This window comes from Azolla caroliniana, unplaced genomic scaffold, assembly GCF_043228905.1.
Source record: "Azolla caroliniana isolate FFs.n. ecotype wild unplaced genomic scaffold, voAzoCaro1.0.p SCAF_20, whole genome shotgun sequence".
NCBI lineage: Eukaryota > Viridiplantae > Streptophyta > Polypodiopsida > Salviniales > Salviniaceae > Azolla > Azolla caroliniana.
This window is the reverse complement of record NW_028230455.1, coordinates 7,568,663-7,585,642: the sequence shown is the minus strand read 5'-3', so window position 1 is coordinate 7,585,642 and position 16,980 is coordinate 7,568,663. Positions and strand designations below refer to the sequence as shown.

Below are 16,980 nucleotides of genomic sequence, written 5' to 3'. Positions count from 1 at the left end.
ACTTTCCGGCGACCGGAAGTTGTATTTGAAGGGGTGAGTTGAGAGTCAAACCCAACTTCCCTAATGTAGTGGCTTTCACACTAGCAATTGGCTGTACAAAATCAAGTACAATGTCAATGGCACCGTCAACCGATACAAAGCCCGACTTGTAGGAAAAGGTTATGTTCAAATGTCGAGATCAACAATAAAGAGACATTTGCTCCACTAGCAAAGGTGATAACAATACACACCATACTAACGATCACAACAGTGGAAGGTTGCCATCTTCACGAGATGGCCATGAAGAATGCTAACATAAGGTAATATTTAGTGGTATGAAACACCAATGGTAATTTATGTTCGTCACCTCTCCTACTTGGATGATATATCTTAATAACATCTCACTATATACTATGAGTGCACATTTTGCCATATTTAAGGTTAATTGTGCTCTTTTGCATTTCTTTATATAGAGCATCAGCTATTTCATGTGTTCCTCAATCGCTTTGTATGCAATGACATCATCAAGTAATATTTCATTGCTCACAAACTTCAATGTTGACCCCTTGAATATAACCACAAGTGCTCTAAACAAGAAAATCATTCAAACCACCATGAATATCATTAAATATACAAGATATCATATACAATATAGATGACAGAGTCAAGAGTATGCAAGTTTAACGTGTCATGAAGATATTCCCACAATCCAAAGTACATAAGATGACAACATAATCCATTCCCCTCCCCAATCATTTTTTTCTTCGCTTCACAATCGAATCTGTAGGGTACTCTTATTATTACTCATTGTTTTCTTTGCTTTACAATGGGATATATAATGTACTCGTCATACTACATTTTAAGCAAAGGATGGACTTTTGCCATCAATGTTTTTTTTTCCTTGATTGAATAAATAATCACATACCAATAACTTGCTTGTATAAAGCTTCAGCCCTAAACGATATCAAAGAAATTTCCAGCATTGTATATAATCAACAGAATATTGTCACAAAATAATGATCATTGGGCAAGTTCACCATGCTTCACAATGAGCATTATTTGAGTTTGGATAAAAGTTCACCATGATTCGTAATGAGCATTATGACAACAGTGTTCTCAAACTCATTTCAGACTACTTTCAAGTAGCACCCATTTTGCACTAGCTGAAAACAACAGAACACTGGATGCAACAATAACTCAATGTCTTCCTTCACATATGAAGCAAATTACTTTGTTCTTGTGCAGATTGCATCTTCCAACACAAAATTTAAAATTGATGTCTTTTGTAATGAGCATTATGACACCGGCATGCTCAAACTTATTTCAGACTACTTTCAAAAGTAGCACCCATTTTGCATTAGCAAAAAACAACAGAACACAGGATGCACACTTTGTTCTTGTACAGATTGCATCTTCCAATACATAGAAAATTTATAATTTGATTTGTCCTTTGTGATTAAAAGACACCTGTCGATTAAACAAGAATAGGACGTGTGCGATTGCTTGCAACTTCATTGAAATTAGCACAAATTTGCCTCCAGTCATAACTGCACTCAAAAAACAAAATTACATTTTGATGATGGATTTTTCCAGTATAAGCAAATAAGCAAAGTTATTTAACTAGTGGACACAAGACCAATATCCTGGACCAATATAAATTTAACATATCCTGGACCAATATAAGTTTATTGATGTGAGGCAAAAAGAATCACCACCAAACAAATACTGGGTAAAATGATGTCTCACGTGAGGAAATTTGTGACACATTTCAAGATATAGAATTTGCACTAAGATAAATGATGTTATAGCAGCGGAAAAGCTTTACCTTTTCCTACCTTCACAGTTCTAAAAATAGGCTAATATACAACAATGACATACAATGGAAGACTGGAAATCCAAAACATTCTCTAATCTCACCTCTAGCTACAAAACTGTCTCTTAATCATGGAGTAAAAATTTGGTCCATTCGGTTAAAATGGGTTGACTTCTACAAATCTCCTTGCGAAACTAAATGATGGTGACCTTCAATGAAGGATGAGGGGTCTTGGAGAATCTTTTTAGCACGCCAATATATATTTCCAGCAATATCAAGATTTCCAGACTGTTCACAAAAATATATATCAAAAAACGAAGAAGGAACAAGATATAAATTTGCATGAATAGACAGTGAATTATTGACAGAAATCCTAAAAAATTGTCTCTACCTTTATCTCATGAGAGTAATATGCTAGCCATAAATCTGTATCCTGACTATATTTGTCTACAACAGACTGAAACAAGCTCTGCACACACTTTTCAGCTTCCTTGCAGCCCATCTCTGCTATTCGAGACTCAATGGTAATGCAATGCTTATATAATTCTAAGTTTGGGGCTGGGAAAGCCAAAATCCTGAAATTTACAATATGTTTCAAAGTTCAGAAAATCTTAATTGTGATGCTCATGCGGAATATTAATATAACATAGTAGTCGAGCAAAAAACAGTATTCCAATTTTGGAATACTAATATATATTAGCTTCGCAAAACATATAATAAAAAGGATTGCAGAAAGCTAAAAACAAGGTTACCCAAAACCGATTTTTAAACATATAATCATTTCACAATACAAACAAAAGTGAACAAACAATTAAGTAAATAAAAGCCATCGAACAAGATGAAATAAGGAAATCCAAACTGATGAGAATAATCAAGCAAGATCAATTTAAAACATAATGAGCTTCTCTAGTCAAATATATAGTTTTTATCATTCATGCCCTAAAAAAATATGAGGGTCATCTTTCACAACTCACAACTTAAGTGACAAGTTGAACATGTGCAAGTTTATCAATTTCATCACTTGTAAAATGAATGTTCAACTGTTTCACAAATATTATACCCTACCCGGATAGTACACACTTTACACATCATACTCTTCCATATCTATCAGTAAATGAATCTAAAAAACAAGCAAAGAACAAACAAGAGTAAAACATGGGAGTTGAAGTGAAGATCTTACGAACTATAGATTTTGCGTGCCTGTTTGATATCTTGAGTATAAAGAACCCAATCAACAAGAGAGCAAGCAAGCTTGGGGCATGCTGAGTCTCCACTCGAGCTAGCTATTCTCGAAATCATCATATCTATAATTCGATCATAGATGATTTTTTCCCCAAAATATTCCAAGACCTGAACACCAAAACACCAATGAACATTTACTCATTTACTCTCTCTTTTGCTTGCTCAATGTGGTGTATTAGTCAGTTGCAGTTGCAGGGAGATTGATCACTACAGAAACCATGGCCATCAAAGCTACTTAGCTCTATGGTGATAAACCAGGGATGCTCATTGTTTCCTACTCTTTCAGTATTCTGTATCAATGAGGTATCTTCTTACATTGAAGGCATAACTTTCAGGCATACACATGGTAGCAAAAGTTGGGTACTTTGCATGCATGCATTCTCAAAATATTCCAACATCTGAACATCAATTAAAATTTACTCACTCTTTCTTGATCAATGCATTGCATCAATCAGTTGCAGATGCAGGGAGATCGGTCAATACAGACATCAAGGCATCAACTCCATAGGGGTAGTAAACAAGGGATGCCCATTCTTTCCTACTCTATTGGTATTCTATGTCAATAAGATATCCTGTTACATTGAAGAGGGAACACCATTCAGGCATATAAAGATTATTGACAGTTGGATATTTTATATACATACATCTCAAATTTTCACAAAGCCTTTACACCCTCATAAAGAGCTGACTGAATAGTAGTTTTGCATGAACTGAACAGAGGATAATGGCAATAAATGAACTGACTTCCGGATTTATCACAAGTTCACTCTATACCATAAGCGTGAAGGAAGGCAGCCCATTTCTCCAGACTCTTTTGGCCTTTATATCAAAACGTAAGGTTGAAAGGCAATTGGACCCTTGAAAGTTACTATATATTTTGACAATGGACTTATCACAATCTTTCTTGAGGGTATGCAGATATCTTGATGCATAAGATGCAACAAAGAGCTATCAATTATCCTTGGAGAAATCATTGTTTTGGTGGTCAATACAAGGATATCACAAAATCAGGACAAGTTTTCATCTGTGGGCATCACCCCAACTTTCTTTGCATTTCAAGATTGATCGATTAAATTCTATTTCAGAACTTATTTCATTTGTTTCTGGAACAGTAGATAATCAAAAGGAGAAATCCTTGTATTTATTGATTTTCTGATATGCTGATAGATATTCTCCTCTCTTTAAAAAACTGTGTTACTTTGTACAAGTTGATAAAATACATATGGTATTAGCACATTTATGACACTGGAAAATTAATAAAGCAAGTGAAGAGAAGGAAACTTACTATGGCCCAAATATCTTGAGCTTCAGACATGGGTATCTGCTTTAGACAACTCTCGCAAAGATCGGCCAATCTATTTAAACCTGACATTTCTGCCCTCGTTTCTCTTTTCATCTCTAGTACAATCCTCATAGTCCATAATCTCGCACAAGTTCTAAAGTTGCCAGAGCACAATTCTTCTAATACTTGCCTTGCTGTGTCCAGCTTTCCAAGGTTAAGTAAAACATTTACATGACCCTCAGCTAAGCGTGGGCTGAAAACATTTGCTTCTTTAGCTCTAGAATACAACTGTAGCAGAAGTGTTGCTGCTTCGTATCTCTCCTCTTCAGAACGGTTTTGCCTTACATTAGCTGTCTTACTTTTTGAACATTCTACACCTGAAAGTTCCTTCAGAAACTGTGCATAAACCTCATACATATTGATGGACGAGGCTACCTCCAAGGCATTTTCATAGACCTGCACATATTTTACAGAATTTGAATGACCCTCATCTAAGTGTGGAATACAACTGTAGCAAAACAGTTGCAGCTTTCTACCTCTCCTCTTTGGAATGGTTGACTTACATTGGCCATCTTATTTTTTGAACATTCTACAACTCAAAAGTTCCTTCAGAAACCTTGCATAAACCTCATACATATACATGGAAGATGCTACCTCCTAAATCCTTTTGATAGACGTTTGTTAAAATGAAGTTTGATTATTAATGTTTCACCTCATTGACTCAAGTAAACATCTCAGCAAATACTTCTTTATTAATATGGCATAGACCTACATAGTCATTCCTGCCATGCCCTAGCTTCATTCATAGGGTTCACCCTACCTTACCCACACAGGGAACCCTCCATCTGTTTATCACTAGTTCACATTTAAGAATTCAAAGTTCCTTTAATTACATAACATTGGAAACTAGTTTTAAGACATGCATAGCTTCTACCTCTATATTCTCCCCAATACACATGTACATGTGTCATGGTTGCACAAACTCACTACTCTAATCTTCAGAGAGATGCTATCCATCTGTTTACCACTATTTCCCATGTAGGAACCCAAAGTTCTTTTCATTATATAAGTTTGCAAATAAATTTTATCATGTACATTACTTCTACACATCTTTACTCCCTTACCTTAATGGCCTCGTCTTTCTCACCGGTTGTCTCAAAATGAAGCCTTGCTTGCCAGTCCCAGCAATCAGCATCCATTGGAAAGTCTTTCTTTAAACTGTCCAATACCTCATTCTGTAAAGCAGACTTTTGAGAAAATGATGCTTTATGTAATAAACTCATGAAGCTTTTGCGAAATGACAAGTTTGTAGGGATAGCAGAAATAGCATTTTTATAGATGGTGCAAGATAGCTTATATGCTAGCTCATCCACTGTTAAAATTTCCATTTGAGTTTCCTCCACTGTAAGCACTGTCATGTTTTCATCATCCAATTCTTTACTGTCATCCTCTAACCTCAGAATATTATCATCATGTTCTTCATTACCAACATCTTTTTTCACATTCAGAGTTCTCTTTTCCGTCAAATGATTCAATAGTCTTTCTTTCATCTTTTCTGTATATACAAGTTCCATACGGAAGTATTCCAACCATAGTTTTTCTGATTTTGGACACATACGAAGCCCACGTTGCATAAGGGCTCGAGCTGCAGCTATGTCTCCATTATGTTCAAACTCCCAAGCAGCAGAATATATCCAAAGTCCTGGAACTGCTGGATGTAAACGCAGGGCTTTTGTAAGGACCTGAAGCAAAATTTTCAGACATCCACCTTGGTAAGAAAATATCTATTTAAGAAAGTTTCTGCACATTATCGTTTCTCAAAATATGCATTAATAAAAATAGCAGACATGAATTTTAAACAATTATTCCAACACAAACCTATACAAGCTCTAACAAGTAAACCAGAATCGCTACCATCTTGAAAGAGTACTTTTAAATAAATATTTCCCTCTATACGCATCATTATCTCTCACACATTGACCAATGTATTACAGCACAAAAGGAAAAGAGGAACTTTATGTTACCTTACTATCAAAGAATGAGTCATGTCATTTGTAAGGTAGGATATCCATCTTTCAATGCACGTGTAAGTGAACATCGAATGCTTAGTTTCCAATGTAATGCTTGGTTCGATGAAGAATGCAAGACTCAATCAAAATGTTCAAGCTCACCAACAATAAAAATGAAAATGTCCTAACATTTTATCAATATAAAAGAGTGGTGAGGAAAAAGAATAGGCGATGTTTAAACTCAGAAAAAATTTACCATGGAGACAAATCAAGGGCAAAAAGAAAGATATAATCAGCGAGTTCAGTAATAAAGAGATGGAACAATAGGTACATAAGTTTTATATGCACAATGGTATAATGCCTATGACATTCAGTATGGAAAGTCCATATAAAGCAGGTGTATTCATTGAACATGTTAATAAAGGGGCAAAACAATATATCTAATGCAAAGTGGCAGATGCAACTTTGATGACAAGTAAGCTCTTGAAGTCGACAAGTCCACAAACTCACCAATGGATAGCAATATCATGGATAAAGCTACCAAGCAAAGTTTTCCAGAAGATTGGCTCATGAATTGGATTAAACAAATCCATAAAGGAGAAGATAAAAATTTGGTATCTAACTATTCCACCATCATGGTTAGCTCGGTTATGACCAAGTTGAATAGAACTATCACGACACAAAGGACTAGCTTATGGGCTGAACATCGTCACAAAAAAGCAATTGGTCCAGCAGGCTTTAGACCAAAACATTTCATAGTCAATCATTTTATTACACTAAGAGAAATTACAAAAGAAATTCTACTTCAGGGGAGAACACTATATTGTTGTATTGTGAACTACAAGAAAGCCTTTGACCTGAAACAAGAAGTGAGCTTTGAAAAAGAATGATAGAGATCAAAATGCCACAAGAGTATAGAGCAGTTATAACATGACTGTATATGCAGATTGGATGTCAATATAAACTGGATAATGGTTTTTCAATTTCAATGTACTTATTGCGCAACATGGGGATCAAGAAACATGTCCACTCTCTCCCACACTCATAGGTAAGCAAAATCCTCTGATCTGGATAAATGCTCGACGTTATCAAATGGTTTAAGAGATGGGGAGTAAACAATCTAGCTGAGCTCTTAGGTGATGCTATGAAGTATGTGATCTTTGAGGATACATTATTGAGGCAATAAGGTTGAAGTGACAAGATGCTGAAATGTGAAATTTGGAATATTACAATGCAAATAATAACCTCCAATAGTGGCCCAAATACAAGGTAAAAATGTCAAAACATGTTCAATCGAATCTCATTACCCCCAATAGCGTTGACTTTCGGAGAGCCTCAACACTTCTTTGAACTTGCTCACACAAGGTCTTGAGGTAGATTCATATTATCATAACCCAAATATGAAGGTATGCAAGGTATGCCCTAGTGGAGGATGAATATCATTCACTTATCACACGGTCAGAGTATAAGGTAATCGCAAGAAATATGATAACTTGTTATATGTGTATGACACTGTAACTATCATACTCGAATCTCCACCAAAAAAAGTGAGCACATATGTGTGTGCATTATTTTCACAGAGTGTTTACTGCTGAGTAGCAACTCCCGTTCGTAGGAAGGCATAACAGACAAGATGATATGTTGATTTCACCCCATAAGCTCAATGCTGACCTCTTCATGGACAATAAAACATCTATTCTATTCTACTTGGTCTATGCATCCATAAACTAGAAGATTAGTAAACCAGGCTGCAAAAGAAAAAGGATCAGATCGCAAACAACTTATGCAAGAGCTCATTTCTATACAGCTACACGCTTGGGTGTCCAGATATAGAAAATTGAAGTAGCTAACTGAATAAGTGAAAGAAAGAGGAAAAACAAAATAATGCTAGGATTATGTATATTTTAGGTATAGAGCAAAGTACATACTTTGCATCATTCCAATCCCCTGTTTACATTATGGATGCCTAAGTTTAGGAAAGGCTCACATATCAGACTTCACTTGTACTTTCTTGTTTTCCACAGCCTCATAATATTAGAGATTTCAATCTTTTTGTGAGTATCTTCCATCTCAATCCTTTCAACATCAAGACACGAAAGGAGTACCAAACAATACAAAATGCTTGGCAAGCTGTCATGCAATAGGTGTCAAACATAATTTACCAAGTAAGCATCCATGCGTAGCATGTTTTGTAACAATATATCAACTCCACTCTCGTCCTAATGGCTTGTGAATGAAAGCCCTCTCAATTCAAAATAAAAAATAGTCTTCTGTGCTTGGCCCCCAATTTGTTCTGCCACTCAAGGTGGTCAACCAGATGAAACAAAATTAATAATATCCTAAGACAATTTAAGCTACCTTTTCTTTTCTCTATCACATAGGCATTTCTCAAACTGCCAAAATCTTCAAGAAAAACAACACAAAAGGCAGTTATCCTCTCTCTCAATCTGCATTCATCAGCAAAGTACCTCAGTTTTCAATGAATACAACACTATAGGGAAGATTTCTCTCGGACCATGAAATCACCAAACTCCCTTGGTTGATCAAGGAAAACCACAAAAAACAGCACAAAAGATGTTGCTATTATCTCTATTACACAGTTATTCATCCAATTTCTCCTACCCTAAATGAAATAAAACACAAGACAAAACCCCAAGAATTATAAACCTATTGCATTATAAATGTATCAACTCCCACTTAAGCTACTTGTCATTTCATCTATCCCACATATATATAACAAAACATCTTAATCTTCCAGAAAAAATAAAAAGAATCCCGTTCTTTCCTCGATCACACATGCATTCATCAATTTTCCTCCATCTACAAAGACACGAAAAGCAGAAGAATCTCATACCTTTTGCATTCTCCGAGTACCTTGGGACCGACAATACTGAATAAACTGCAACCAGAGGCCAAGATCTCCTTTGAAGCGTGTCACAGCACGTTCATAAATCAACATAATTCTCATGGCACTAGCTCTATCACACAGAGAAGGCTGCCACCCCTTCTTCTTCTCAGATGAAGCATCTTGGAGCTCACGAACGATGGCTTTCTTTCTGATACGTCTAAGCTTCTCAAGCTTTTTTTCGTAGTCTATGTACCTGAGGTAGTCTTCTTTAACCTTTGAGCGGCGCTGGAGGCGGAATTCGAACTCCCGGCGCTGCCTTGCGATCTCTCTGATCTCTGCGACAGAGAAGAGGCCCCTTTCCTTCAGGTCATCGAGCTCTGGGAGCATACGCTCCAGGTGATAGTAGGCGCTGTCCGCCATCGCTGATTCTTTCCTTCCTTCTGCTAAACCCTAATAGCTTTACCACTAATAAAAACCCTTTGTGTGTCTTTTTGTCTTTAACTGTATTTGTTGTTATGCTACTACATAATATGTATATGCAGATGTATATTGCACATATGTATGTACGTATGTATCTTCATATATGTACATACATACATATGTATACAGTATAATGTATGTATGTATGTTATGGGCCTGTCTATTTGCACCGCTCGTGCTATTATATACCAAATCATAAATAGGGTTGGGGAGGGAATCACGGCCACGGACGGACGGTGCAGGTTTCTTAGAGGAAGGCGTGTGCGATCTGCACCATCCGTGGCTACGAAAGAAACGCGCGAAAAAAAATATGTCAGAGGTCGCCCAACTCTGAGTCCTTGGTCGCCCAACCCTATCAGTAGTCCACAAAAAATAATACTAAAAGGTAATGGTTTAGTGGTTGGAGTTTTTTTTTTTTTTTTAAATTTTAAATGAAGCTACTTTCCCATTAGTTAGGAATGATTATTACATAGAGAGTCTACAAGGAGACTTATACACACATCGGGGAGTCTTCCTCCGATCAAGTAAAAGAAGATGAGCCTACTTACAATGCCTTGCGGCCTAACTTAATGTAAGAAGCTACCTATATCTAAGGCGATGCCCTTCAATGTTGCCTAGTACGAGTCGGCTCTTGGGGCCTACAACGAAGAGAGGGTGGCAGGTGAGTAGGAAACAACCAGCGTGGGGGCTGGTAATTCCACATCGGGCCACTCCCGCCTTGCATCACCATAGGTGTGTTCCTCCATTTCTGCCAAAAGCACAACCGGGCAGAGATCACGTCGTTGGAGTGGCTGCAAATCTCTTCCAGTTGCCCTCGTAGGCAGCTGATAATCGCGAACCATATGTCCATGATCCCTTCCTCCGGGGGTCGTACCATAACTTGGAAAACCTTGAGGCAACAAGGTGAAACCTGCGATCAACATCCAGATTTCTGGAAACCTAGGGAATGCGGGCTCCAAGCCTCTTTCGAAACGGATCTTGACGATTTTGCCTCTCATACATAGCACCAACTATCTACATTGACGGTGTCCGTCCACCCTTCGACCGAGTGACCAATTCATGCCGCAGCGCTCCACGAGGCTGTTCCTTCAACTTCACATGCCACAAGGAGGCGAGTCACGCTATCCCAGATCTTTTGAGCTTGAGGGCAATCCCACAGACAATGTCTCATAGTCTCAATAGGTCAAGAGCACAGTGGGCAGCCTAACGGGCCGCCGCGTTTACCTAGCCATTCACCAACGGGCACCACATTATGACCGATCTGCCACAAAAAGAGCTTGATCTTTTCAGGCATGTGGAGGCACCAGAGACCTTTCCAAAAGGTAATGAGCGCCTCATCGGGGATGCCCAATGTTCGCCAGCCATTGCGAAGGGGGCTGTCCAACTGCAATTGCAAAGTCCGACCCAATTTAGTGGTGTAATCGAAGAAGTGATGGAGTCTATCATCATGTTTCCATCTGAAATCCCCTGGGTCCCAATCCAAATCGACAAGGGGGCGACAGCCATATACCCTTAACCTCCAATGGGGTTTCACCTTAGCAACATCCGGGTCTGTCTTCCAGATGTTGTTAACCTGTGCCACCACTCGGATTGGGTGCCAAGAGCCCCTGCTCTGACTGTCCCCAAAAACTGTATCTCTCCCCGATCCGCTCACACCCTTTAGGGACTTGACCATTCCAACCTCGTCAAAGAGACCGAACCATGCAGGTTCTCTCACCTCCCCCATCGGAACCCTGTCAACTGCCTCAACTATCAGTCTCCGCATTTTCGTAGCTCCCTTGAGGGGAGGGAAAAGGTCCTCTTGGGCTCTTCTTGAAACAGCCATGCGTCTCCAATCGTCTATAGATAGGAGGCCTGTTTGTGCCAGCTTTCCCCATGCTAGGCCCTTAAGTTGCCCTAGCATCATGTCGTCACTTGTTCGCACGTGAGGATTCCAGAATAGTGGCTGTCTAGTCCATTCGGTCAATGTCTCCGGGGTGTGTTTGGCCAAATGTTGTCGTAGATGGCACCATGCCCGCAAGATGGAGTTCGCGACCCTGTCCTCCGGATGGCAAGGCTGAATTGGTGCAAGGTTCCAATCTCTTTTCCTCTCTTATTGAGAAGAGGGTTTATTTTGCTTATTGGTCAATTTTGGGGTCATTTAGGTTTTCTTCTTCTTCAATTTCTTTCTTTTTTAGGGTTTCGCCATTTGGTTTTGGGATTTTAGCAACTAGCAATTGATTCTTGCATGTATATTAATGTATTCCTCCCATCAACGAGGAAAGGATTAATATATGATTGATTCAATATGTGAAGCTTATCAATCAATATATGTGCTACATATCAATCACACTATTGGCTATACAACATTTCTTTCTAGTGCACCTTTTCCTTAGATTATGTAGTTTGCAAGAAAAATACAAATGCAAAACCAACTTACTATAATAATGAAATATGTTTCAAATCAAACCACCATTACACCTAAGGTTCAAAACGATGTTTCCAAAAAACAATAATTCATTAGACTAAAGGAAAGTATTGGAAACGGTTCTACATTAGGTTTAGGGTTTACGAAAGTAATGGAAACTATTCTACCTTATTTCACTTAGTGGAATATGTTACTAAACCCCAAAATGAGATCTTCTTTTCATATTTCATCTATCTAGTCAATATTGTAGCTCTTGTTACATGCAAATGAACACAATTTCAATCTTAAGATATATCTAAGTTGGGATTTAAACCTAATAACATTTCTCCTAAGGTAATAAAGTTGACAAAAAATTTACCATGTAGTCAACCTCCATGCTGAAATTTACCAAAATCGACGATCTTCACCATACTTTTCATAAAACAAATAATCATCTTAAAATAGAAAAATTAAAAGTTAAAAAACTTAAAACTTAAAATAGAAAGCAACTTATAATATACTTGAACCCTAAAACTTAAAACATAAATCAACACATGACATCCTTTTAACAGAAATCCACTTTAAACATCGTAAACAAGAATGCACCGATCTGCAAAACCGCTCAAGCTATCTTTATGGCTCATCTGGAGATGATGGCAAGATGCGGCCACAATTCTTGCAACAATCAGTATTCGAGTCCGTTGATCTAAATGTCAAGACATCACGTTTAATTGAAAATTTAAGACAAAGATGTAATTAGCTAGAATATGATTAAGATGTGCCTCTGTAACAATATGAATCAAGTGTGCCTCTGTAATTAATTGGAGGATGAATCAAGTTTGATTACCAATAGGGGGTTTAGGGATTAATGTGACTTAAAATGTGATTAATTTATTCCTTAATATGTTCGTTTTTTGGCCTCTTTTTTTTTTAACAGGTTGGGCGACTTGTTTATGAGGAGAGATGTTTTTTACGAGGGTTGGGAGACCTGATTTGTCCAATAGGGTGACCTAAGTAATAGGTTGGGCGACATGTTTAATAGGTTCGGTGACCATATAAAAACAGGTTAGGTGACTTGTTTATGAGAAGAGATGTTTTTTAAGAGGGTTGGGAGACCTGATTTATACAATAGGGTGACATGAGTAATAGGTTGGGTGACCATATTAAAACAGGTTGGGCAACCTGTTTATGAGAAGAGATGTTTTTGAAGAGGGTTGGGAGACCTAATTTATAAATAGGTTGGGAGACCATATTAAAACAGGTTGGACGACCATATTTAAGAGGGTTGGGTGACTTGGTTTACAATAACGAGTTGCTTTTAAAGAGGTTGTGCAACCTGTTTATGAGAAGAGATGTTTTTTACAAGGGTTGGGAGACCTGATTTATACAACAGGGTGACTTGAGTAATAGGTTGGGCGACCATATTTAAGAGGGTTGGGTGACCTGGTTTACGATAACGAGTTGCTTTTAAAGAGGTCGCGCAACTTGTTTATGAGAAGAGATGTTTTTTATGAGGGTTGGGAGACCTGATTTATACAACAAGGTGGCTTGAGTAATAGGTTGGGCGACCATATTTAAGAGGGTTGGGTGACCTGGTTTACGATAATGAGTTGTTTTTATAGAGGTTGCGCAACCTGTTTATGAGAAGAGATGTTTTTTACGAGGGTTGGGAGACCTGATTTATACAACAGGGGTGATTTGAGTAATAGGTTGGGCGACCAATTTTTAAGAGGGTTGGGCGACCATATTAAAACATGTTGGGTGACTGGTTTACGAGAAGATATATTTTTTAAACAGGTTAGACGACCATATTTAAGAGGGTTGGGTGACCTGAATAGTTATGAAATAACATATGTATGAAAACAACATATCTTTGAAAAACAACAAACACAAATCACACTATGAGTGAGAAATCAACATATCTTTGAAAAACAGGTTTAGGGGCTAGAGAGCAACACTTGAGATAAACAACTTTTCCATTAATAAGAATTTTCGATATACAATGAGTCGCTGCTCGCTATACAAAAAGTGGTGACCATATTACAACATCCGTTAATAACAAAATATAAGACCACATTTACAACATCCACTCCGGTACAAATAACATGACGATATTTACAATATTTGTCGTATACATAATATCCATTATATGACAACCAAGGTCTAATATCTATGGCCATGATAGCCATGACAAAATTTCTATAGCCAATCCAAAATTTACAATATGGGGCTACCAGTCCCAGGTGCAAACCCCACTACCCTTCGTGCCCACGCGTGCACATGAATTCGAAGTGAATCCACTTCGTGTTTGGTGAACCACATCTTTGTGCCCTGTCACCAAATATGTATAAGAACATAGCTATACAAAAACCACATGAATAAGACATTTCCGGATGCACTTACAAAAGCCGGAGATACCCATCCTCGTTAGAACTCCTTGACCAACATCTACATAGTCTTCATCTCGTTGTTGTGAGGATTCACGACCACGGTGCGAAAACCGAGGTTGTAGGGATATTGGCGAAGTGCATCGTGTGCACTTACTCTTGTAAAAGATGTACAAAGGTAGCGGGTTCCTTTAAGGCGCCGAATAGGAGTTAAGTTGGGATAGAGAATCCCATGTAATACGGGATTTATCCCACATTGTTACACACCTCCCTCCTTGTGCTATAAAAGGAAGGGAGGGTCCCTTGGAAAAGGGTTGCCCATTTTGAGTTAAGAGGTATACCACTTAGGTCGAAGGTGTGTTAGTTTTCTCTTCTCCTTACTTTAGGGTTTCTTTTAGCTCTTCTTTGTGTCTGTTTAGGGTTTAGTCTGGTCGGGAGCCCGCATGTACTAGTGGTTTCGTTTTTGCTTTGTCTCCTATGCAAGACCCCGCTCGGTGCGACGAGCCCGAGAACTCCCCGACCGACGGCTTGGCAGCAGACAACTGTCGTAACCTGATCTACCTAGGTTTGGCTCAGAGTCGGAGATGTATCATGTTGTCTTGTAAATATAGATATAAAAGGTTGTGCATATTTGTGTCTTTGTTGGTGTCGGGTGCGTTTCTTTCTTTTGTTTCCTATACATAAGAGGTGTGCATTGAGTCGGTGTTGCACACGTTCTCTCTCTCTCTCTCTCTCTCTCTCTCTCTCTCGTGTTCGGTAGACTTCGGTACGCTTTTGGAATCGTTCCGGTTTGCGCCACAGCCGGTGCAGCTGATACTGGAGAGAGTTGGTCTCCTGACATCCATCTCTTCCTCGTCCGAGACCCCCGTGGTTCCGCTCCTTTTGACACGAACTCGCGGATTTCCATGACAACGTAAAAGCCACAATCCTAACCATTTGGCTGAGTTGGGATATGCAATACGTGATGTCGAACGTTGGACATGTGGTCTGATAGTTCAGATGAAATGGTATGAATCACGATTTCTGCAAGACTCTGCACGTTGCTAGTCGTCGCGTTGTCGTAGTGCAGTCCGCACACTACATGAAAAATGTTAAAATAATATATCCGATTTAAGTACATATATATAAATAAAAGAAAATATTAAAATATTTATTATATGCATAGGGCAAGATTCGAATCTTGTACCTCCATGTAAACAAACCAAAACTTTACCATTGTATTAACTTATCATAAGTGTTATAAATATAGATTTAATAGCTATAAGACTTTTATTTATGCCTACCTTTATTAAAAGGTAAATCATGCATTTTTAGAGTGCGTAAATACTTTATTTACAAGAAAAATATAAACCAATACTCGTGCACATCTAGCGTGCATGAGCACTATATTTAGGAAATAAAAGCATAGTGGAAAAAGGCAACTCATGCACATTTAGTGTGCATGAACACTTGAGAAAAGGCAGGAAGCTATGCTTAGTCTCTCCCATCCTTATATAAGGAGGAGAGAAAGATGTATAGGGTTGTTGATTATTTTGTAAGGATTGACCAATATAATATATTTGTGAGATTCACGAATTGTCATCTAAATTGTCTCTTACTATCTAAATATTGATTAAATACACTAAACTCGTGGGATTCACGAGATTCATAACTTACCTCTTTCTACCTATTCATTATAAGGAGGAGAGAAAGATGTATAGGGTTGTTGATTATTTTGTAAGGATTGACCAATATAATATACTTGTGAGATTCACGAATTATCATCTAAATTGTCTCTTACTATCTAAATATTGATTAAATACACTAAACTCGTGGGATTCACGAGATTCATAACTTACCTCTCTTTCTACCTTTTCATTACTAGCCTTATCTCATATTCTTCTTTTTCTTAGTCCAAAACCTCAGTGGTTCCCACCCGACTCACGCAACGATCCAAAGCCGAAAGGCACGACACAAGTGGTGAACCCGGCGTGAAACCGGGTGGCAAGGAGATGGAAATTCAACCAGAGGCTAACAACATGATGGCGATGTTCGAGCGGATGCTACAAGAACAACGCGCGATGTCGGAGATTGTGGCGGCAGTAGAGCAGCTAGTGCAACAAAACGAGGATTTCAATGGGAAAGATGTGTCACGGTATTTATGAGATTACAAGGTGGAAATGCTACGGTGCGGAATTTCGGAAGGATTACAAGTGACATCCTTCAACCGGGTGGCGATTGACGGTCTTCAAGGGAGTATCCACGGGATACGACAACAGAATCCGACATGGGAAGCATTTGAAGAGGCCCTAAAGACCACGTTCGCCATCGAGGACTCCTCCAAGGCAATGAAGAGAGGATTCGAAGATTGGGTGGAAACGCTGGACAAGGGGATGAAGGTCCTCGATGTGTTTTCGGCATTCAAAAGTCGGTTCGGGTGGTTGTCCATGAGAGATCAAGCTATCCTCGCACCGGACAAAGTGATCATGTTCCTACGAGCTGTGGACATCCGGGACCAGAAAGACCTTGGAGTGCTTCTAGAGGACACGACCACCGAGAGTGGCCTCACCGATAC

General features: G+C 38.5%; 1 protein-coding gene across 1 annotated transcript; it reads right to left on the bottom strand.

Annotated features, from left to right (window-relative positions):
* Positions 1 to 1,726: 1,726 nt before the first annotated feature.
* On the bottom strand, positions 1,727 to 9,647 carry LOC147850886 (uncharacterized). Its single transcript, XM_087335849.1, has 6 exons — positions 9,180 to 9,647; positions 5,441 to 6,058; positions 4,320 to 4,772; positions 2,973 to 3,142; positions 2,184 to 2,367; positions 1,727 to 2,080 (listed from the first exon to the last, which is right to left on the bottom strand). Exons 1-6 carry the CDS (start codon positions 9,591 to 9,593, stop codon positions 1,967 to 1,969), a joined length of 1,953 nt encoding a protein of 650 aa, XP_087191975.1. The 5' UTR covers positions 9,594 to 9,647; the 3' UTR covers positions 1,727 to 1,966.
* Between the last annotated feature and the right edge of the window lie 7,333 nt (positions 9,648 to 16,980).